Source organism: Archocentrus centrarchus, chromosome 21 (genome assembly GCF_007364275.1).
Source record: "Archocentrus centrarchus isolate MPI-CPG fArcCen1 chromosome 21, fArcCen1, whole genome shotgun sequence".
Taxonomy (NCBI): domain Eukaryota; kingdom Metazoa; phylum Chordata; class Actinopteri; order Cichliformes; family Cichlidae; genus Archocentrus; species Archocentrus centrarchus.
The window spans coordinates 17693608-17718418 of NC_044366.1; the positions used below are offsets into that span (position 1 = coordinate 17693608).

Genomic DNA, 24811 nt, shown 5'->3' on the forward strand with positions numbered 1-24811 from the left:
TAACAATAATAAAACCTTTTTTTAAAAAAAGTTTTATAAAGACTGAAAAACTCAAAACATCCCCCCCAAAAACAAACAGTAAAACAAAATATGATAGACTCTACTACATTAAATACCTATTCCAGGCTTAAGTAGGTCAAAAACTTACTGCAGATTTATTTGCAGTACATGAAGTACAAGGAGCGGAAATTACTTCAGGAAATTCGCCAGCCAAAAACGACGTAACCAGCCGTATCGCGAGAAACCCCGAGAACATGGTAACAAGACAACAAAAATAAATTTGTGGACAACAAGCCAGAGTGCATGATGGCGGCGTCGCTGCTACGCCGGGACAAGAAAGCCACTGCCGCCCACCTGAAGGCAGACTTAAACCGGACTGACAATAGCTCCGGGGTCCGGCAGCTACAGGAGCTTCTTGACGCTGTGCTAAATCCCGAAAAACCAGCGGCGGACGCTGAAGCTCTTGACTGGTGTAAATGTCTGATTGCAGGAGGCGAAGGTTTCGAGGAGTTCTGCAAAACGGTCCGCTCCTATGACAACGCGACTCTGTGCGGTTTGGTTTGGACGGCTAATTTCGTGGCATATCGATGCCGGACCTGTGGCATCTCTCCGTGCATGTCGTTGTGTGCTGAGTGTTTCAATAACGGAGACCATACGGGCCATGATTTCAACATGTTCCGGAGCCAGGCTGGTGGGGCCTGTGACTGTGGAGACAGTAATGTCATGCGAGAGAGTGGGTAAGTCCGAACGAGCTAACCCGGCTATGCTAATCAGCGCAGCCAGTGAATTTTTCTCGTGTGTGTGTGTGTGTGTGTGGTCAGTGGCAGTTACCATTATAAATTTATATAAGGTGCCGCGGCAGTTCGACAGCAGTTATGAGTCTAGTGATGCTGTGTCATGTTTCAGTACAACCCCCGGGCTCAGGGTTACCTAGGTTAGCTAGCTATAACAGTAGTGATCATACAGAGAGCTGTAGTTACAGGTTTGCTTGTGCATATCTGTGTGTGGCTACTTAGATATGGTGTGGCTCTCCTTTTTTTACTGTCAGTTTGAATTACTGTGAAGTAAGAGTTATAATTTTATCTTAATGTTAAAACAGCGACTCTCTGTTCCTTGTGTGATTCAACATCATATCTCTGTTCTTGATTACAGTTTCCTGCTGTCATAAAACGTAATTTCCACTCATGGCTTTGATCAAATAATGGAGTAAAATATTAGTCTGGTTCCAGAGTTGACCCGAGTATAATGAGATGACAGTTTTGTTTGATATCTCGACAGGAAATACAGTATAACAGATTTAAACCCATACAGAGATCCAGGATTCAACATTCAGGAGTGTTTTTTGTTCTTATGGAAGTAACGAGATTATAGTTATACTCTCTCACATGCTGCATAAAGTCTGAATAACAGATATCTATAACTGACATACACACACACGTATGCAGATTATATATAAAAACGTCATTTTGAAGAATGTAAACAGTAAGATTGAACATAAGAATATTGCACGCTATGACTGAACATGTGTCTTTTATCATGTATATGGAAGGATTGTATGTAGTTATTGTTAACATGTGGAGTTGAACAGTAATGCCCTTTACATGAGTTATTTACAGATTATGAAATGTACATAAGTAGATCATACATATATAATCCAGAGGGGTATGAACAGAGGTCCATTTTTTTTATATTACAGTGTTATGATCTTCAGTATCAAATTACTCTGATGTGAGATTATGTTTGTATCATGCAGATACATTAGCTCATAAGAATTTATATAACCAAATATGTATGAGCAAGAGGTGTAGTAGTTTGTGTGTTGCAGTGGATAACCCTTTAATTCTCACCTCCATTAACCATTATTATCCAAAGACCAACCCAGTAAAAATCACAACAGTACATTTATGAAACAAATTGAAAATACACCTCTGGTCAAACCAATCCTTTGGACTGTTACAGAAACTGAATGCAAATTCTACTTAATGTCTACCTGAGAATGAAAACATACCAAGAGTTTCTGGAGCAACTTTGTCTAAGTCTGATGCCCGTGAAGGAACACCACAACCCTGATGAAAGCTGAAGTGTTGCTGAAGTGTTGACCTCTTAAGATTTAAAACAAAAAATATTATTGAGTGGAATGGAGAAAGAGAGGAATTTGCTGACAGGCTTTTTTTTTTTCTTTCCACTGACAGGTTTTGTCGACGGCATCGGTTGAGAACTGGAGAGAATATCCCTTCAATACCTCGAGACCTTCTCTTGATGTCTGAGATGGTTCTTCCTCGCTTTATCCTGTGTATCATACAGTATCTGAGAGATGGATACATTGAACCAGGTGAAAAAAAAGTCACAACAGACACGTGAAATAAAATGCTTACTAACCTACTTAAACTGACCCTATGATTTAAATGTGTGGTAAAAATCACTAATTAAAAGTACAACACCAGACACGTTAATTTGCATTTCATTAATTTTAATACTGTAACAATATTTTATATATGATATGATATGATTTGGCACGCCTGTTATATAATGTGGAAAACATGACGTGCTGTACAAGCCTTATAAAAGTGTTATACAACTGTTTACATCCAGAGTTACTTTCACGGAGTACTGGGTCTCATGGGTCTTGTATCTCTTATCTTGTTTTAACAGACACCTCAACTGAGAGAGATCTACAGAAAGTCCTGCAACAGCTGGAGCCTCAGATCTCTTTCCTGGAGGAGCTTACGAAGATGGGAGGAGCAATGAGGACTGTACTGACAAAGATCTTGACCAATCAGCAGGCATTCAAGGAGCTGAGCATGGGTAAATATCCAGCCTAGAGTTTGTGCTAGACTCACAGAGGCTGGTAATTATCAGACACTGCCATACCACTGATTTTTTTATTTTTTTTATTTTTTAATTTTAGGCTTCAGCACTAAGCTGATTGTGAAAATTATTCTATTCGATATATTTGAACCTATAAAAATAAATGAAATGAGGACCCCCCCCCCCCCCCCCCCCCCCCCCCACACACACACACACACACAAAAGTTTTCTTCATTTTGAGATGCTCACTGCTTCACTGTTGCAGGCCAAGAAGAGAATTTGTATGCTAAGAAGAACTATGACAAGTATTTGTCAGCACTGAAGAATTCAGGTCTGGTATCAGTGGAGGAAAAAGGCCAGAGTGGTGCTGCTGATGTTGCTGTTGGCGCTGAAGGAGGTGCAGGCGCGATGGTCCTATTAGGTAAGACAAACATTTATTTTCTTTAACCACCCATTTACTTCATATCTGTACAATAAAAAGAAAAACAAATCATGATATTGTCTATTTATTTTTATTATGTTAATTTGAATAATTTATGGTCTCGTAAACCACAGAATATATTATAATATTAATTACATGTTCCTTAAAACACCACAATCCTTTAAACATGCAGTAGATTCTTTCTTTGCCAAGTTTTATACACATTACACATGCAGCGCCTGTAACTAAAGAAGCACATATAGTGATCAAGAGCCCAAACCTTTCATAAATAAAATTGTAGGAGTTATAATAACAGGTGACATATGTTCTAATCATTGCTAAATTATTTTTTCTGTTCTTCCGGTGGTGTTTGAAACTGCTTTTGTGTCTAAGTATTTTAATTTGTCAATTTGTTTTGTTAGGAAACACCGGACCAGGGAGTCCAGATGAGCCTAGTAAAGAAGTATGTGGCAACAAGCACATAAAATAACGATTAATTTTTATTATTTGTAGTGTGTTTTTTTTCTACTATTGTCCATTAAATTTTTTTATAAATAATAATAAGTGATATATTCTTCCTTATAAAGAATGATTAAAGCCATATCGCTGACCTGGGCAGCACTGATGTGTTATTTCAGAAATTAAAATTTTGCAGACTTCTTGAAGTTATTTTGTGTTTTCTTCAAAGGACGATCAAGATGGAGGGCAGTCTGTTGGTCAGAGGAAGAGGGTTAAGCTGAGTAGCAATACTAAAGGTGCATATAAAGAAAAGCATTAACACTTAATGTATGAACTGAACTGAAGCGAAATGTGTATTTATTATGTGTCTTTTCTGTCCTCAGACCCGTGTATTATTGAATCTCTAAAGCATAAATGCTTCCTGGAAGAGTTGCTGTTTTGGACAATAAAATACGAGTTTCCTCAGAAGATGGTCACGTTCTTATTAAACATGTTGCCAGATCAAGATTACAAGGTATTTTCTTTCCCATCTAAAATGTTTCATATAAATTTATGTGCAACAAAATCCTTATATCACCGTTTAGATGCCTGTCTGATCTTAAGTTTAAATATGAGTTCTTTGTATGCCGTGGTATATACCAGGGGTGTTATACAGCTCACTGATTGCGGAAAAGCTGACATATTGTTGAAATTGCACTTTGCAAGACATCTCAGACTGTTGATCTGTTTTGTAAATGGATGGTTCATTCAATTATTCTTATTTCCAACTCAGTATTTTTATTCTTGCTGAACTACTCCAGTAAAGTGCATGATTTATAGGGAATTTTTTTTTTTTTTTTTTAGATTATAGTGGGCTTTGATGCAGCCCCTCATTTTATGCAAACAAGCTGTTTTATCTCTCTCTCTCCCCCTTACCTCAAAGCCAGTTTTATTCTGATTGGTTGCTCCTCATAAATAGAAGGTTTGAACAGCAGAGTAGTGTGCTCACACCTGTGTCCCTGAGATGACCTTATTAGGAATATCCAGACTCAATGATGTCATACAGGTCCTGAAACTGGAGTGTTTAGAGTTGTTTGAAGCCTGAGCTTTTGGCTGACAGGGATTATTTGCACATATTTGAAACTTTAGCCATGTTAATATGAGTATTTACTTTTTGTATTAGCATATAAACAGAAATAAGAAGATTATTAGTAGGACTCTAAATGTGAATGTTTTCTGTATGTACTTCTTTACATTAAAAAAAAAAGGGAAAAAATGTGGGATTTATTTTTTAGGTTATCACGCATTGCCCAGCCTGTTCAGTATCAAACTGGGCTCTTTGTGGCTCTGGTATAGCCTCACTAAATGAAGCAGATGCTCAGTATGTATGAGTTTTCAAAGGCAAGCCATAATTGTGTTACGGGCTTTTTGTCTTCCTCTCTGGCAGATCACCTTTACAAAGACGTTTGTCCAGCATTACGCCTTCATCATGAAAACGCTGATGAAAAGCCACGAGTCAGATACGATGTCCAACCGCATTGTACACATTAGTGTGCAGCTGTTCAGCAATGAGGAGCTGGCTCGACATGTCACAGAGGAGTGTCAGCTGCTAGACATCATGGTCACAGTCCTCCTCTACATGATGGAGAGTTGCCTTATTAAAAGTGAACTTCAAGGTCAGTCGGCCAGTTTGCTCATTATTTTGATTAAATGAGTTTGTTCTTTTTTTTTTTTTTTTTTCTTTTTTTTAAATCATATTTTTCAGATTGATCATTGTTATCATTTGCCTTAACTTCAAGATAAAACTGAAATGGTTTTATATGCACCTACTCAAAAGGTCCATTATGCAACAAGTAATGTGATCATAACTGCTGCCTTTTTTTATTTCTCTTTGTGCAGATCTGTTATGTAAAGCCTTTCAGTTTTCTAAAAAAGAATTAAATGTAACTACTTCCTAAAGAACAAAACACAGTTGCAAATTTTGCCCTTTGTTTTTAATTATTCTTGGTGCTGGAAAAACATGCACAGATGTTTTATTTCATTGCTGGCTCCAAGTAAAATAAGCTTGAGTTTTCATTTCTCGGGTGCAGCCCTTTTAAATGCTGAAGCTTTAGTTATTGAAAGTATTATAATAGCAGCCAGGTGCTGATTTATGTAACACACTGAGCCAAGTCTTTCTTCATTTCTTTCCTCTAGATGCCTAAATACAATTTGAGCTCAATTATCAATAAGTTGAATGTGTCTCCTGTTTCACTGTCTCTCTTTCAGATGAAGAGAACAATCGGCATGTCGTGGTGAACTGCAGTGAAGCACTGTTGAAGAACAACACCTACTGGCCCCTAGTTAGTGATTTCATTAACATCCTCTCACACCAAAGTGTAGCGAAAAAGTTCCTGGAAGACCACTCATTGTTGATGCTGTGGATGAGCTTTGTGTCATTTTTCCAAGGTAAGCCATATTACTTTCTTTTGTCTGAGCTAAGTTAATCCTTTACACACACATTTTCACACTCAGAGCAGCAGGAGTTATTGTGTATACTTGAGGACAGGTCCAACAATTCAAAGCAAGTTTTTACCAAAGGATCATTTATGAAAAAGCCTGCTCTCTGTAAGCAGAGCCTTTGTATTGCACAGTTACATAATAACAGCTCTCCCACTGTGTATGTGTTTAAAGGGAAACTTGTCACCTATCTTATAACCTGCTCACTTGTATCAAGGGTCTGAAATGAACACCTACTATTTTCCATTTAGCAGGTAAATGTCACAAGCTTAGCTGCCAGAATGGCAAATACTGTACAAGTCATGTAATATAAACTTTCTGAAGGGCTCTACCTCATTATAGTGTTGTTTAGAGGTATTCTGCTCCTGTGTGCAGTAGTTTTATTACAAAACTTGCAAATTTACTTTTTGAGCTTTCAGTGCATTTAATAGTACACTGCTCAAAAAAATAAAGGGAACCCTCAAATAACACATCCTAGATCTGAATGAATGAAATATTCTCATTGAATACATTGTTCTGTACAAAGTTGAATGTGCTGCTGACAAAAATCACACAAAAAATCATCAATGGAAATCAAATTTATTAATCAATGGAGGCCTAGATCTGGAGTCACACACAAAATTAAAGTGGAAAAACACACTACAGGCTGATCCAACTTTGATGTAATGTCCTTAAAACAAGTCAAAATGAGGCTCAGTATTGTGTGTGGCCTCCACGTGCCTGTATGACCTCCCTACAATGCCAGGGCATGCTCCTGATGAGGTGGCGGATGGTCTCCTGAGGGATCTCCTCCCAGACCTGGACCAAAGCATCCGCCAACTCCTGGACAGTCTGTGGTGCAACGTGACGTTGGTGGATGGAGCGAGACATGATGTCCCAGATGTGCTCAATCGGATTCAGGTCTGGGGAGCGGGCGGGCCAGTCCATAGCTTCAATGCCTTCATCTTGCAGGAACTGCTGACACACTCCAGCCACATGAGGTCTACCATTGTCCTGCATTAGGAGGAACCCATGGCCAACCGCACCAGCATATGGTGTCACAAGGGGTCTGAGGATCTCATCTTGGTACCTAATGGGAGTCATGCTACCACTGGCGAGCACATGGAGGACTGTGCGGCCCTCCAAAGAAATACTGACCCACTGCCAAACTGGTCATGCTGAAGGATGTTGCAGGCAGCAGATTGCTCTCCACGGCATCTCCAGACTCTGTCACGTGTGTCACATGTGCTCAGTGTGAACCTGCTTTCATCTGAAGAGCACAGGGTGCCAGTGGTGAATTTGCCAATCCTGTTGTTCTCTGGCAAATGCCAAGCATCCTGCACGGTGTTGGGCTGTGAGCACAACCCCCATCTGTGGACGTCAGGCCCTCATACCATCCTCATGGAGTCGGTTTCTAACCGTTTGCGCAGACACGTGCACATTTGTGGCCTGCTGGAGGTCATTTTCCAGGGCTCTGGCAGTGCTCCTCCTGTTCTTCCTTGCACAAAGGCGGAGGTAGCGGTCCTGCTGCTGGGTTGTTGCCCTCCTACGGCCTCCTCCACATCTCCTGGTGTACTGGCCTGTCTCCTGGTAGTGCCTCCAGCCTCTGGACACTACGCTGACAGACACAGCAAACCTTCTTGCCACAGCTTACATTGATGTGCCATCCTGGATGAGCTGCACTACCTGAGCCACTTGTGTGGGTTGTAGAGTCCGTCTCATGCTACCACGAGTGTGAAAGCACCACCAACATTCAAAAGTGACTAAAACATCAGCCAGAAAGCATAGGTACTGAGAAGTGGTCTGTGGTCCCCACCTGCAGAACCACTCCTTTATTGAGTGTGTCTTGCTAATTGCCAATAATTTCCACCTGTTGTCTATTCCATTTGCACAACAGCATGTGAAATTGATTGTCAGTCAGTGTTGTTTCCTAAGTGGACAGTTTGATTTCACAGAAGTTTGATTTACTTGGAGTTATATTGTGTTGTTTAAGTGTTCCCTTTATTTTTTTGAGCAGTGTAAATATGTGAAAATTTCAGATCAAGGCAATATGAGCTTTATAAACAAAAAAAAATGGTTTGAATTTTCCCTGGCCTCTTTTATTAAGTCAGTACTGCGTTATCTCAATAAAATGTACTCAAACAAATTTACATGTTGCACAAAGTATGAGGCCGGTGGATATTTTCATCTACTGTCCCTTTAGCCTGTGAGTCAGAAAGTTAATTTCAGACACTGCTTGGATCCCATCCTTTTTTTTTTTTTTTTTTTTTTAGCCTGTCATGTCTGGCATCTTTCACAATCGGAATGATGATCCGAATGCACTGATGTACCAAACATATTTGCTTTGACAAGAACAGCTCTATATGTTTCCTATAGGCTCTTCTTGTTAATGTTTGCAATTTTATTTTTCTTTATTTATCTTTTTATTTAGTTATTCATGCCAAGTCTGACAGGCAAGCTTGGATCCCATCTATTGTTGGTATGGTGGTTTCAGAGTTATCAAACCACATGACTGTCAGAATAGCAATACCCCTAGTTTTTGTTATTCAAACACAATAATGTTAAATATGTCACTTAATTTAAAAGATTGTTCCTGCAGATTTAGTTAAACATGTGTCCTTACTCTGAAAGAGAATTGTTTTAAACAGTTCCTCCAAAAAAGTGAATTGTGGGGCGTTTGATCACTGGATTTGAATTGTGGTTGGTGCTGCTGACTTGTTGGTGTACTCTACCGCAATCCTAAAAATAACACTCACCCTTGTACAGTGGGCCTGAGTATCCTCTTGCTAACGCTATGAGCACAGTGTCACTATTATGCTGTATCCATGCATATTGCACTCCTTCCATAAACTGACACGTTGAATGGAGAGTTTTTGCAATGCACAAGCCTGCTTACATTTTAGTATGTGCTCTGCATAAAAATAGGGGGGAAATATTGAATTTTTAAAAATACTTCTTTTTTTTTAAACTAATGAGCATTGAGAAGCTGTGTATGATGTGGTGATTATCTTTTGTAACCATCCTCCTACTGTCATAGGTATGAATCTGAATAAACGGGAGCTGAATGAACATGTGGAATTTGAGTCTCAGACGTACTATGCAGCATTTGCAGCAGAGCTTGAGGCCTGTGCACAACCAATGTGGGGTCTCTTAACACACTGCAAAGTCAAAGTAAGTCTCACTCATAGGGTGAAGGATTGATGGAGCATACATTACAAGCATCCAGTGCTGCATGCACTTACTGCATTGTTCTATATCAAATTCTAGCGTCTTATTTTATCTGCCATCAGGAAACACAGGAATACACTAAAACTGTGGTCCGATACTGTCTGGAGACCTTGCAGATCTGGTTTGATGCCATTGGCTTCATTGATGAGGTATATTCAAATGGCAAACTGCTGTATTTACAAGTAAGCTTTCCCCTCCCCTGTTTAACTTAACCTTCTGTATATCTGTCATAGCCTGCTCCAAATCAAGTGACATTTCACCTGCCACTCCACCGCTACTACGCCATGTTTCTTAGTAAGGTATGCCACTGGCTCTCATCTTTTAGTGTACAGTTTATTCTTCTATGTGTAAATGTGTTTTTAAAGTTGTTCGGTTGAAAATCCCCAGGCTGTAAAATGCCAAGGTCTGGATCTGGACAGCCTCCTGCCTGACCAAGAAATGTTGATGAAGATTATGGTGCATCCACTCCAGATCCAGGTATAACACTGGAAGACAACAGATTTGGTTTTACCTGAATGTCTTGTACACATCTGTGCCCATGTGCTTACTAAAACAAGTAAAAGTATCTCCAGAGCACATGGCTTTGGGGGTCAGAGCAACTTAACTGATTCTTGACTACCATGTCTAGCATTGTGGTCTGTAGAGACTCCTCACTCAATTAAAACTTTGTTCTGTGTGGCTGTAGGCGTGCCTGTCAGAGATCCACAGCAACATGTGGGTGAGGAATGGACTGCAGATTAAGGGACAGGCTATGACCTACGTGCAGTCACACTTCTGCAACTCCATGATTGACCCCGACATCTATCTGCTGCAGGTGAGGATTGCTGCCTCACAGACAATGCTCACTATCAGTATCACTTGTGTGTATAATTCTTTTGTCATTTGTCTCTATTTAGTTGTTAATTCTTTCTCTTTTTTGTTATTGAAGGTTTGTGCATCAAGACTAGATCCTGACTACTTCATCTCAAGTGTTTTTGAGAGGTAAGCTCTATTTCAGATATTATTATGTTTTAGAAAGCATTTTAAATTTGCAAATAAGTAATTGATAATGCACACATTTTATACACTGTCTTGTCTGACGCAGGTTTAAAGTAGTTGACCTGTTGACCATGGCATCTCAGCATCAGAATGCTGTGTTGGACTCTGAGCAGGAGAGACCGATGCTAGAAGGAGCACTTACCTTTCTGGTCATACTAACAAGCCTTCGCATTCATTTGGGTGAGTGGTTCAACAGAGACTGTACAGCATCTTTATCAGAGTAGCAAGCAATTTACCTTACTGTAAACAGAGTTCCCCTAGACCTAATAAATCATTCTTTGCTGAGGCTCTGTGAGGTGTTGATAGTTGGTAGGTTGAGTCACTGTTGGCACAAGTTAATGTAACCACTGTTTCTCTTTGCTGGAGCAGTATTTCTGTGTTTGGCATATATCCCAGGAATGTCTTTCTTTGCTGTATTACAATAAGAAGTGACTTTTTCACATTCCCCTCTCTAATGAAGTCCTTGGCTGAAAATATAATTTGAACTATTTGCACTATTTGTTCATGGAGTTGTTCAATGCTTTTCAAAATTGTGCCTTGACACAAAGGGGCTACACTAAAATTCCTCTCTATGCATATATTAACATATAACTTTGATGCAAGGTACCCGTAGGGAGAAGTTGGTTTCAGATGTTCTGCTGACTGATCCATCCTTATTACAGAATGCAACAGAACTACATCATGTTAAAAAGACAGTGGTCACAGGGTGGTTCTGCTTAAAAAAAAAAAAACACTTCAGTTCATAATTTATTGGAATTTAAAGTGGCAAGATTTTCATTTAAATACATCATTTTGAATTTACTGAAAGGATAGTCTTGAGTTGCAGCTAATTATTTACTTATTTAATGAGGTCCTAAAGACACAAAATAAAATTAAATGTCTGGTACGTTAGGATCTCAGACAGATGTTGCAGACTGGTGATTGAGTCTATAGTCTAGTGATACGTTTGTAGTATTATAAACTCTGTAAGCTCTCACAAAAAAAAAATACCATAAATGCAACATTTCCTACTGTTGCAGCTTCACATTTAAACGCATGTAGCTCCTTAAACACAAATTTTGAGTATATCTTCTCTAGTCACAGAAAATGCAGTGTGTTAGTGAGCTTACGCCTTATTACCACTGTTGATCAGAAATATGTCTACAAAAAGTGCCGGTGGTCACTGATTCTGGACTTGTGTTGTAGACTTGTGTTGTAGGGAAGCACAACATTACTGCTTGATGCCTTCATTAAAACAAAAGGTTTGTTTTGCTTCCCCAATTCTGTGACCTGTTACAACCACTGACTCGGGTATAGCCAAGTCAGGTAGTACTGAAATCTTTGAGATTGCCACTTTAATATAGAAGTCTAACATGGCACTGTCAGGCATTTCTCTTATTTTGTCCAGCTTCTGTAGTAGTGAAAGTCAGATCTCTTCTCTGTCAGTTTGCCTTCACGCTCTCCTTCTCACTCTCACCAACAGGGATGACGGATGATGAGATCCTTCGAGCTGAAATGGTCTCTCAGTTGTGTATGAATGATCGTACACACAGTGCACTGTTAGACCTTGTATCCTTCAGTCTTTAACAAAGAAACATTTTAATGAGAAACTGTATTCAGTTATGCATTATATATTTTTTTTCCTTAAGGGTTTTCATAGATCCCTGAAAATCCCAACCCTAAGAGTGGAATTGTACCAGGTAGCTGTAGTTTTGAGGATATGCTCTCTGCTGTGGCTGACTTCAAAGCACCAGTGTTTGAGCCTGGAGGGTCCATGCAGCAGGGCATGTACACACCCAAAGGTAGGATATCCTGGTGAAGGAGGATTTACTAACAGATCATTGGACAAAGTAACAGGTGACTGTTTTTTGTGAAGTGTCACAGATTTTACAGAAATGTCCGGTGTGGTAAAGGCTGACTTTACACAGAACTGCATCTATGTTGTTGACACAATTTTAGAAGTGGTTTTGTCAAAATCTGGCTGTCTGGTGTTAGTATTCGAGCCACTGGGACTGCACCCATCGTAAGATTTTCCTGGATGACTAGAGGTCATTTGGTTAAGGATTTATTTGCCTAGTTGTTATTATATTATATTTTTGCGAGGCGGAAGAAAAATGGTTTGAATTCCAGTGTTAAGAAAGAATGTTATTGCCACAACCAGCAAGAAAGCTGTCTATCTAAGGAAGCGGCCATTCTCGTTAGGCTACTTAAATGTGTGAAATAATGTGTTTGAGATAGACGAATGATAGACGAAGGTTTATATGCAGCATGGACATTTTTTAAAATAATACCACACTTTGAATTTCCTGTAATTATTATCTAATAAGCAAAGCAATCAGCTGTGTAAATGATAAGGTCTGTCATAGTCTGAGTGACTAAGGGTCACTACTTTCTGCAGAGACTGAATTTTTAAAAATGAATTTATTATTCCTTTTTTCACCAGCAGCCAATCAAAACGATCAACTGTTGTTTGAATCTATTAGTCTGCAACCCTATTGGCTACAGACAGACTATCAGCTACAGACAGCAAAAATACAGAAGTGATGAACCTCAAACTAATGCTGTATTTTGCTGATGTGAGTGGTTCATGAGCTGCCAGCACTGACGAGAACCACACTTCAGATGTCAGACACATTAGGCCTTCAGGCAATTTAAAATGCATCTAAAACCCGTTAGTCTTCTGCTCTTAAAATGCTGTACACCCTGGGCAAAATTTATATTTATCAGATTAATACAGTCACGGCAGCACGGAGATCAACAACACTGCAAATACCTAGTGTTTGTGTTCATGGCTTGTTAGTGTGTTTCAACATATGCTGGGTGCCTTTCCTTGCTGAATGCTTTCTGCTTGGTTGTAGCATCATCACTACCACAGAGTTTGTAGCTGGGGCAGCATAAAGATGTCTGCTGCCCTCCACTGGCCAATGTTAGCCTTAGCTTTAAGAAAGCATGGAGTATTTGAATATGTTATTTGGGGCTTTTTAGCATTTATTTGATAGGACAGTGGAGGGAAGACAGGAAAGCTGGGAGCAAGACCGGGGGAGAGAGACACAGTAAATTGCATCAGGGCGGGTTCAAACCGGAACCTCTGCATTAGCCTTATGGCATATGGGTTGCCTTCTTGACCCAGTGAGCTAAACCAGCTACCAGGAAAGAGTGCAATATTTAGGAGTATTTTCAGCCTGAAAGGCAGGGAGATCTCTGTAATGAGCAGGTCATTGGGCTCTGGTTTATATTTAAGTAGAAAATAAAATAAAAGATGCATTTTTAGCACAAAATACTGTGTTTTATTTGCAATTTAATGGTCCAGAATTTATAATAAATAGTTCATCAATCCAAGAGCAGTCACTTTATCTAATTTCTAGGAAGACAGTTTACTTTTTTCTCCAGCAAGAAGATTACTATATCTTTACATCGACATCAGCTACAACATCAGATCAGAATCTGTATTCTAACACAGTCCTTGCACCTTTACTCATTGGGTTTGTTTTTCTTGGTATTCTATATGAGGTAATAGACACACATTGCACTCAGTGCATTCTTGGGAAATGACCAATTGCACAGAAAGAGAATAACTGTTGTCACTTTAAAACAAGTATATGTTAAATCTATTATATTGCTTTTTCAGACCGCTCCCTTGATGTTGTTTGTGATTAGAAACAAAAACGATAAAGATGGGGCCCAATCTTAGAGCACCACTTGGGGGCAGACTTACACTGCTTATGGTAAAGGTGAAAACAGGGAAAAAGTGAAATAGTGTCACTTTGTACCAGAGATTGCAAAACATTTCTCTTCCTTTTTGTTTCACCAGCTGAGGTGTGGGAGAAAGAGTTCGACCCCATCATGGTTGTTCTGAGGACAGTCTATCGCCGTGATGTCCAGTCTGCAATGGACAGATACGCAGCATTGTAAGTTAACACTATTGTTTTGACCCCCCCCCCCCCCCCCACACACACACACACACACACACACACACACACTTTCTGTCACTTTCTAAACTCTGTACATATTTCTTTTTATTGTTGTCTTTGTTTGGCAGGCATGTATTCATGTTCAGTCATGATAAAAACTAGCCTTCATTATGCTCTACTGAATTTCATAGGGTCACCTCTCTTACTACTCATGAAGGGACATGATGATAAGAAAGGTCAGGTCTACCAGGTGATAGAGTTGGTTCCAATTAGATTGCTGTCAAGAGAAATCAGTATTTCAGGCTAAATTGTAATAGAATTGAGAACATCTTCTTTGATTGTGCTTCAGATGTCTCTCAAGATAAACATATCAGTGGAGGTGAAAGGGTTTATTTTCTTTCTGGTTTCTGAAGATACTAATTTAACTTAAATTGTCTCTTACTGAGTGTTACTGTATTTGAAATGTCATTTGGTAAAAGCCTTTTATTTTATTTTATTTATTGATAGATCACTCATGTACCTCTTTCACATACATGCTTCCATTTTCTAGGCAGGTGTTTGTGTTCAGTACAGATGAACTAGGGCATGTTTCTCCCTCAGACATATTGAAGCTGCCTGTGCCACCTTCAAAGTCTGATTCGAGGCTCATGTTGCTCATTCACACTGTTTGAATATGATGGATTACATGTCAGGCTCGCCCTGGCTGTATGATAATAATTCCATCATCCCTAATAGAGTGTTGCCCCTTGGCTGTTTTGTTGTGTAGACCGAAATCAGTTGTGATTTACTCTGTCTGTTCAGTGTCACTTCCCCAAACTCTTATTTCTCTCATGACTCAGTATGTAATGAGTATAATTGCTTATTGCCATAATTGCTTTTCTGATTTGTTTCCTCCTCACCTTTTTGATGGTGTTGTCCACTAGTTTGAAACAGTTTGGCATTCACACTGGCAACCCATGGCCACCATACAAGGAGAGGACTCCTCTGCACCCATGTTACAAAGGTCTCATCAGGCTGCTGCACTGCAAGACGCTGCACATTGTGATATTCACTCTCCTTTATAAGGTGAGCTTTTCACCCACTACCAGTGCAGTATAAAACAGCTCTATCCATCATTTTACTTTGCAGTTTGTAGTATGACTTGATTTTTAACTAGTGCTGAAATTTTGACAAAATGCATAAGATGCACCACCAAATAAACAGAACTCATATTGTAGACAAGGCAAAATGTATTTGAAAATGCAAATTCACTGACAAATGATCACTGATTTTTGGGTGTTGGTAGTAGTAATGAGAGGCTAAAAGATGCTATGTATGTATGATAATATAAAAGCATATACATTTTGACAAGTAAACCTTGGGTTATTTGTTCTCTGGTGTAAACTAATAGTTTAATCATATTCTAGATATGGATGGATCATCAGAACATGTCTGAACACGTGCTGTGCATGGTGCTGTACCTGATTGAGCTGGGTTTAGACAACCAGATTCAAGACAACAAGGAGGACGAGGTGAGATATTTTGGTTGGTTTAGCTTGCAACTACTCTCCTCACTGTCTAGACCTCCAGTGCCAGCCAGTGTCTCACCAAGCGTTCTTCTTTTATTTAGGAGCCTTGCATTGAGGAGCACTGTCACGACAGCTGGTTCCCAGGCACCAATCTCCTCTCCAATCTCCACCATGTCATCAACTTTGTCAGGGTTCGGGTTCCTGAGACGGCTCCAGAGGTAAAAAGAGAGGCCCCTCCCAGCACCAGCACCGAAGCTGCTTCTTATGGCCAGGTAAAAGGCAGCTCAAATCCTGAGCTGGATTACATTTACATTCATTAGATTTGGATTACATTCCTATTTCCACACTCTGTGCTAAGCTAGGCTAACTGCAAGCTTGCTTCATATATATGATAAAGGCATGAGAAATAAAGAAAGTAAGCATTTTTGCCCAAAAAAATTCATTACTGCTTTAAAAATGTGTTTAATAAGTACATAACATTGCACATCAGAGGCTGTATTCAGAACATATGTCACCACTAGTAGTGATCCTATGTGGTGCTAAAAGTTCTTTAAGAATTTGTTATTAAGATACAATCACAAAGCTGCTGAGAGGCATTTAGAAAGAGAGGGGGTAACTTAACATGTCTGTAGTTTGTTTGACAGCTCTGAGGCGTTATAATTATTCTGATAAACAGGAAGTGAGAAAAATCTGGTGGTAAAGAATCAAAGATGATCATTTCTGCAAGCTGATTTTAGCAGTTCTGAGGCATGCACAAATCATATTTAGTGTTGCTGGATCATTTTGGCTTTTTGCCACTATAGAAATATAATCCCTGTAAACTTTACCCTCCCAAATAGGAATCACAGCAGATTTTGACTGATTTTAAGTTGGTCTTAGTGACCTGTGAGTCTGGATGTGAGTGCTGACGCAGCCCTTATTCTTTCTCCTAACTCTTCTTTTAGCTCTGTCCTGTCAAACTTATGGTTTTATTTATCATCGTGCATTGGTGGTTGCTTTATGTGCCACTTTCATATCATGATTACTGCACTCGTTCCACAGAACTCCAGGCGTCTTTCAGGAAATTGGAGAGAGGTAGTTGTTGATGACACAAGCAGCTGCATTAGCCTTTGTTTTATCTGTACTCTGAAAGACTTCCTCTGCACGTGTTTGTTTGATGCATTTCAAAGGAGGTCTGCCTTGGTGTGTTATAGTGTGTGTATAATGCTATGCTTCAGCAGTTCCTCTCTCTCTTGACTGCTGAAACTAATTATGTGTGTAATGCAGGTTTGGGGTAAACGCTTTTTAACCGCATGTCAGAATGATTGATGTTGCCTTGACTGGGCTGTATGATGTATGTTTATTTAACAGTGCAGCTCAGGTGCTTTTTTTTTTTTTTTTTTTTTTTTTTTTTTAATGTCAGGTCAGGCCAGGGCAATCCTTCAGATGGCTTGTGTGCTTTACATTAGAATTTTCTTTAGGACTCTGGTTGTCCCCAGTGCTGTCAGCAGCAGTGTTGATAAAATGTCATCTGAAATAATGGACATTTTATTTGACTTTTACGTGCATCGTCCCTGTCTGAATATGGTAATGACACCCACCTACAATCCATCAAAGTCCACCAGACTATTAGTTATATAATATTTGGAAATGGCCTAGGCACTCCGTAAAAGATGGTGAAACATGAAGGGCTATTTCATCTTTCTCTGTATTGCGAGCTTCACATGTAATATGTATGGAGCTCTTGATCTGTATCAAGTTTTTTTTTTTTTTTTAAATATATGGTTGTACTTATTTATTCACGTTCCTCTAGAATAATTCATAGAAAAAGGATTACGGTTCTTGAATACCTATGCATAAACAAATGTTTGAGCTAATGGTGTTGCAAGGTGTTTCATGTATAATGTTTGCCAAATATTACTTTTTTTTTTTTTTTTGTAAAGAAATGTTTATTTTCAATGCTTTCTTAGAACCTTCGTGAAGCTCAGGTGTTCAGCCTCGTGGCAGAACGCAGGAGGAAGTTTCAGGAAATAATCAACCGCAGCACCACAGAAGCCACCCAGGCTGTCAGGCCCAAGAGCTCTTCGACACGCTGGGTTCCACCAGGCACACCCCCCCAGCTGGTGACAGAGATCCTGGAGATCCGAGAAAGCATGCTCTCCCTCCTCATCAAGCTCCACCAGAAGATGTCGTCCAAGCAGAACTCTCTGTCAGCATCCTGGCTGGAGGACATTGAGATGAGCCGCCTCGCTCATGGAGATGGCATAACAGCCATTGAACGTATCCTTACCAAGGCAGCAACACGCAGCTGCCAAATCAAGCGTAGCATCCAGGACATTTGTGGAAAGGTGTGTCCACCAGTGCCACCAAAGAAGAACAGTCCCACCGACAAGAAAACCATGGATAAAGAGGAAAGGTAATTCTGATTCACAGATTTTCATTTGCACAGCTCAGCGCTGCATTATAAACTTTGCTCATTATTTCTTTTTATTAGTATTTTGTCATTATATTTATGATATTTCAGCCATACAATTATCTTGACGAAGCTGGTGTAGTCATAGTACTGTTATACAGTAAAAGTCGCCTAAGTCGCACAAATCAGATTTTTCTCTAGTTGGATGGCTTCTGCAGGTCCCGATTGTTCCTAATGTTAATTCCAGTAAAAAATCATCTCCTAAGTTCGATCATACAAGTCAGATTTTCACCTACCTCGGATGAACAATCTGGTCCCATTGTAATACATTTCCAATTAAATGTGATCGCATAAATTGGTTTAGCGTTAAAGCCCTCCTCAACTCCAGTATGTACAATCTACGCAAACTCCATACATCAGCTCGTTCACACTCAACTACACAAGCTAACAATGCCTGGAGATCGCTTGAGTGCCTCATGTGATTGCTGGATTGGCTGCACTGGGCGAATCAGTTCATTTCACCAGAGACAATCATGGCAAGAGCAGGAGGCAAGCATAAGCTAAAACTCACACCTACGAGTAGAAATACGAGATTATAAAATTTGTGGAAGCAAATTCAGGGGTGAAGCAGAAAGCCATTGCTGCGAAATTCAATATTAGACCCCAATCTATCTGATATTTTGAAGAATCGGATTTTATCCAACTTACACATAAGATGGATTTTTTTACAAGTCGAATGAAATTCCATGGGCCATTTCAATCTGAATTAGGCGATGTTTACTGTAATTTATAAGACATAATCTGTAAGGTTGGTATTATATACAATGAGAAATATGAAGCATGACAAAATAGGTTATTTGTAAGTGTAAATAAAGAGATATTTTTAATGCTGTTTGGACTAGAGGTCCAAATGTGCAAGATGCAGATGCACTTTAATGTGGCCAAACAGTCTATGTGTTGCTATTGATGCTGTACATTTTATACTTAATTTTGTGGGTTTTGCCTTTTCACCACACATTCACCCGTTAGTCGGTGTCTCTCCTTCCCCTGCTATGATGATGATGATAGAATGGCTTATAACTATTTGATAATAGTCTGCTTCTGGGCTTGGTTGGTTTTACCCCACAGCCAAAATTAAAGTTACAGCCTCTCCTTTTCTCATGAACTAGACCTGTTTCCATCAGACAGCAGTACAGGCAGTGGCAACTGAGAAACCCATTCTTCAGTCTGGTTGTCGGTACCCCTTAAGCCATCAGTGAAAACTATTGAGCTGTGTCACTCCTGTCAGCATTTGTTTATATCTTCTTATTAGGGACTTAATTTACAGTCAGCTCTCGCCCTGTATGCTTGCAGGAATGAGGGCTGAACCCACCAGATTAGTTTAATAATCAGCCTTTAAAAATTTAAAAACACAGCCTTGTTGAAATCAGACCCGTCCTGTGTATGTGAAAATAGCCCTTGTTACATGCACATCCTGTGGGTGATCGAGCAGTCCCTGCACAACAGACATGCTTCTTCACACGATACTGCCTAACCCTAATGATAAATCCCCTTTAAAGAATCAATCACCATATTACGGAACACTGTGCTTTTCATCAGTTTAAGAAGTTTGTGTTTCTCTAAATGAAGGACAATCATTTATCACAGAAATGATTTATTTCCCTCAAAACAGTCTAATTGCTAGAATTAAAGCAATTCTGAAAAGTTCTTCAGTAGTCGATTAGATTATATGAATACACAAATGGTATTTATTTGGTTATGATCTCAATGAGCTGTTGAACACATTGCCTAATATCTACCTGTTCTTCTTTCAGGCGTCAGAGGGCTAGAGAGAGACAGCAGAAACTGCTTGCTGAATTTGCCTCCAGGCAGAAGAGTTTCATGGAAACGGCCATGGATGTTGGTAACAAAAGGCTGACTGATCCTTTTTTTTTTTTTTTTTTGTCAACTTGTTATCTAAGTTTTATGGTACAGCTTAAAAAAACTTAAATGTAATATGCAGCAGCCACTAGCTGCTAATAGCGGAGTAGAATTTTTACCATACCATACCATCTTTATTTATAAAGCACTTTAAAACAACCACAGCTGACACAAAGTGCTGTACATTAAAACACAAATAAATAACAATTTAATAACTCTTTCAGGTTAAAAAAAAAAAAAAAAAAAAAAAAAAAACAGTTTAAAACTAGATCCCGCTGGAGTTAAAAGCCAAGGAAAAAAGATGGGTTTTAAGACGAACTTTAAAAGTGGACAGTGAAGGGGCCGCTCTAACCTGCAAAGGCAAGTCATTCCATAACTTAGGACCAACAACAGAGAAAGCCCTGTCCCCTCTGAGCTTCCTTCTTGATCTTGGTACCTCCAAGAGCAGCTGGTCTGCTGACCTGAGAGACCGGCAAGGTATGTAGGGGTGAAGAAGCTCAGAGAGGTAAGGCGGGGCAAGATTGTGCAAAGATTTAAAAACAAACATAAGAATCTTAAAATGAATCCTAAAATGTACAGGCAACCAGTGAAGTGAGGCCAGGACAGAGGTCATGTGCTCTCTCTTTTGAGTTCCCATCAAAAGTCGTGCAGCAGCATTTTGAACCAGCTGCAGACGTGAGAGTAGCGACTGACTGACTCCAAAATAAAGTGAATTACAGTAATCCAGTCGAGATAAAATAAAAGCATGGATCACTGTTTCAAAATGCTGCCTAGATAGAAATGCTTTTACTGATACCAATTGCTTCAAATGATAAAAACTGGACTTAACCACAGCTCTGATTTGGCTGTCCAATTTAAAATCACTGTCCACCTTAAAACCAAGATCAGTAATAATGGGTTTATGGAATGGATATCCTTCTTCTTCAAGGGCAAATAAATTTGACAATCGTCAGCATAACAATGAAATGAGATTCCATGTTTTCTGAGGATAGAACCCAGAGGCAGTAAATACAGTGAGAAAAGCAGTGGGCCCAGAATTGAGCCCTGCGGTACACCACATGGCAGAGAAGCAGCAGATGATTCAGCATCAAGAATGCTCACAGAAAAAGTTCTCTCTGCCAGGTAAGAACTGAACCATTTAAGAACAGTGCCACCAATGCCTACTAAGTGGTGTAAACGAGATATTAAAATGCTGTGATCTACTGTATCAAAGGCAGCAGCAATTTTTGTTCAGGATTCAATCTTTATCAAATGTTCGTGTAGGGTTGCATACTCAATCCAATTTTAATCTCGATCACAATTCCATAATTCCTGGCTTCCCAAAATAATTGAGTGATCTTGAAAATGCGTGCTGCTTCTATAGCAAATCAAATGCTCCTTAAATCAGTGCCTGACCCCTGTCTGTGTGAGCCAATCACAGCTGTTCCCTGTGGCTGCAAACCCAAGTTTTATGGGTTAGTCTTGACGAGTAACACTATGTTAAGACATTTACAGCAAATGCAAACATGTGGCACAGCAGAAGGTGAAGAGTTTGTCCCTCAAAGCTGATGATCATCTGTTGTTTGGAAATACTTCAGATTTAGTGCAAGTGATATTAACCAAGAAGATGTGTGTCTGTATCACAAAGCAACAAAACTAATTTATTCAGTCGCCTCAAAACATACCACAAACTACAGTGTAAAGAACACTATAGTATTTGTTGGTCCTAAATTAATAATCAATACATAACCAGAGGAGAAGTTGTGAATTAGATATTAATGATCTCAACAGTTAGTCAGTCTAGAATTACAAAAGACAGAAAAGCAATTAAGAATAAACCAATAGATAAATGGTGGCAAGTTTTCAAAGCTGCTTGGAAGAACCTTCATCTCCAAGTACTGTGATTTTTGTGTTTTACTGTCTCTTGTACTTTGTATGAAGTTATTTAGTAAATTTTTAAAAAATGACTCATTGCATTTTTTTTTTTTTTAAAACCATCCTTATTTTACCTTTAGTGTCTCATGTTTTTGTGAAGTACTGTAGGAGGGAAAGACCTTTAAAAATCATAAACCACATATTACCAGTTTTTGTTTGAAGGGCATTTTACCGCTATAGCCCTTGAAGCACTATTGGCTAAAATAAACTCACTGCTGTATGTTTTTGACTGGGGCAAGGTGACACTGGGCCGAGTCCGTTCGTACGGTCTCTGCAGGCCTTTCAGAAGAAATTGAGAGTAGTATGGTGATCCTGTGGGAGTGTGGGTGGCTGCTGGCTGTGAGGGCACATAGGATCAAAGCACTAATGGTAGGCCGGACTCCCGGGGCTCCCCCCCTGACACAGCATGGTTAGCAAATGAATAATGGCTGGTGTGTTCAGAAGGAACGTTATGTCTTTCCGAACACTCACTGCTGAGCCATAACTTTAGCTTCAGTGTCAATGCTGGATTTTCAGAACATAACATGAAAAGCTCCATTATGTCATATCAGTACAATGAAAGTTATTATTATGATTATTATAATTATGACCAGGCTTTTTTTTGTTTGTGTTTTAGTCAATATATTGCAGTAGGTTAGCTCTCATGTTTTTGTTTTTTTTTGGGGGGGGGGTGTTGGATACATTTTACAGTTTTAGTCTAATCTTTTCTAAGATTAAGTTGCGAGCCTTCACTGTACAATATTGTGTGCCACAAATTCACGCTACTGTTGGTGTGCTAGCCATCTTTCCTGTGTGTATGTACACGCGTTTATGGCTCTATGTGGTCGGAATGCCTGAGGGTAGAACTGTAGCTTTGACATCTAATGCAAACAGCTTTAATTTCCTCAGGAACACAGTGACCTCTTCTGTGAATATGTTCTCCCAAAAAGCAATAAATCAATTTGTAACACAGCTCGACATTTCTGTAGTGTTTACTACTCAAATTGAACATAGTTTTTAACATTTAAAGTCAGTTTCATTTTACCAATTAATCTCAAGTGCTGTGCCAGACGAGCATGGAAGGAGCAGTAGAAAGCAAATCCCGGTTAAGTTCCCAGTGTTTTTTTTTTTTTTTTTTTTTTTTTTTTTTTTTGCATGCAGTAGGAGTTTTGGGGGGACACACTTTTATTGCAGTCATTTGGAAATCAGCACAGGCTTTTTCAGTACAAATAATATCAGAATGATATCATAGGTTTCCCTTTTTTGCTTTGCTGCCAGCAGTGACAGGCTAGTGTGAACTCTAAAGGTTTATGCAGTACATGGTAACCTACAGTATCCAAGTATCCTGATAGTACCCCAAAAAAAGCTTCTTTTGATGTCAGGCTTTCTCTGTCTTTGAGTTCCAAATAAATGTTCAATGAGACTGACATAGGATATTGTTATAGTCTGTGATGGTTAGCAGCACTCCTTGATCTTCTTTAGTTTTCAAGTATTTTTTTCTGAAGCCTTTATGTTTTTGGGCTTATTGTCCTGCTGTAGTGTAAATCCTTTTTCACACAGATGAAAACCAGAAGGTGTGACACGTCTCTCAAAAATCAAGTAGGATTTCTCCTCTGGCAGGTGTAGTCAATTTTCTAGACCACTCGAAGTATTTGGCCTTGTTTTGCCTTCCAAATGAGGTTTAGAGACACTACTAGATAGTAGTACTACTTTTGAAAAGTTTTTACTTTTTTTCTTTTATCTTCGCATTTTAATGGTTTCTGATTTCAATGTGGTGCACACATTTTGTCACTCAGTTTCCATTTTGCCAGTGGAAATGTGAATCTCTGACTTAAAGATGTGTTGTTGCACATTCCAGCAGAAGGAATTGAAGTGAAATTGTTTACTTTTTTATTGGAATTAGGGTTAGTAGAATTAGGAAGTAGTAGTGCTGCTTGCTTATTTATTTATTTTTTTTTCTCAGTTTTTTTTTTTTTAACTGAGTCGCTTGCAGTGACCTTGCTTCATTATAGACAATTGACTGAGGTTCCGGTGTACACAAAGAGAACCCTTACAGGCATCATTACCTCCAAGTGTTTGTTTCTTATTCTTTTATATGCTTTTTATGCGCCTATGGGTGAAAGTAATCCTGACAAATTATTGAACATAAGTAATAATTTTCCAGACTGTCCCCAGAATTTCTTTCTCCAGCTTTTAGTCACTTGGTTTATAATTTTTTTGCTTTTATTTTATTTTTTATTCTTGTTTTAGCACTGTTGTGTTAAATTTTGTGTGAAGTGTTTGAGACAAAAACTTATGTTTTTGTCTCTTTTCTGCCAGAATCCCCTGACACTGAAGCAGCCATGGACCTAGGAGCATCTGAAGTGATGGAGTCTGAGGTCCTTTATGACTGCGTGATCTGCGGCCAGAGTGGTCCTTCCACTGAAGACCGACCTACTGGCCTAGTAGTTCTTCTTCAAGCCTCCTCAGGTATTTTATTTGCCAGCAATTTCATTTTCCAAAATGAAATGTTAAAATAAATGTAAAGAACTTGTTCACCTTTTTTTTTCTTCTACACAACAGTTTTAGAAAGCACTTATCACTTTTCTCTCTGTTGACTGCCTGACCTTTTTAAAAACAAGAAGCATTCTGAGAGCGCAAACTTCTGCCAGGGGAGCTGATTCGCTGGGCAGTATTTACTTTTAAGGGAATAGTATTGCATTTTGGATATATTCATTTTGTTTTCTTTGCTCTTTTTAAATGTACTTTAAGAAGTTTGTAGTGCAGTAAAAATTAGATAGGGGTAGCATGACAAAAG

At 39.1% G+C, this 24811-nt stretch overlaps 1 protein-coding gene across 2 annotated transcripts in view; it reads left to right on the forward strand.

Annotated features, from left to right (window-relative positions):
- Window positions 1-241: 241 nt before the first annotated feature.
- The window catches only part of ubr3 (ubiquitin protein ligase E3 component n-recognin 3), a 47798-nt gene continuing 23228 nt past the window's right edge, over window positions 242-24811 (forward strand). Inside the window, exons 1-26 of one of the 2 annotated variants that reach the window (XM_030757759.1) lie at window positions 242-737; window positions 2193-2332; window positions 2653-2805; window positions 3074-3229; window positions 3652-3692; window positions 3918-3984; window positions 4072-4202; window positions 5115-5343; window positions 5936-6115; window positions 9183-9316; window positions 9436-9522; window positions 9607-9672; window positions 9761-9850; window positions 10059-10187; window positions 10302-10354; window positions 10458-10591; window positions 11874-11959; window positions 12051-12192; window positions 14202-14298; window positions 15225-15366; window positions 15708-15812; window positions 15911-16081; window positions 16851-16883; window positions 17759-18204; window positions 20016-20104; window positions 24334-24483. In XM_030757759.1, coding sequence (XP_030613619.1) covers window positions 304-737; window positions 2193-2332; window positions 2653-2805; window positions 3074-3229; window positions 3652-3692; window positions 3918-3984; window positions 4072-4202; window positions 5115-5343; window positions 5936-6115; window positions 9183-9316; window positions 9436-9522; window positions 9607-9672; window positions 9761-9850; window positions 10059-10187; window positions 10302-10354; window positions 10458-10591; window positions 11874-11959; window positions 12051-12192; window positions 14202-14298; window positions 15225-15366; window positions 15708-15812; window positions 15911-16081; window positions 16851-16883; window positions 17759-18204; window positions 20016-20104; window positions 24334-24483 — 3685 coding nt within the window. In that variant the 5' untranslated portion in view covers window positions 242-303. The remainder of the gene's footprint in view (window positions 738-2192; window positions 2333-2652; window positions 2806-3073; window positions 3230-3651; window positions 3693-3917; window positions 3985-4071; window positions 4203-5114; window positions 5344-5935; window positions 6116-9182; window positions 9317-9435; window positions 9523-9606; window positions 9673-9760; window positions 9851-10058; window positions 10188-10301; window positions 10355-10457; window positions 10592-11873; window positions 11960-12050; window positions 12193-14201; window positions 14299-15224; window positions 15367-15707; window positions 15813-15910; window positions 16082-16850; window positions 16884-17758; window positions 18205-20015; window positions 20105-24333; window positions 24484-24811) is intronic. The other variant, XM_030757760.1, reaches the window with a different exon arrangement.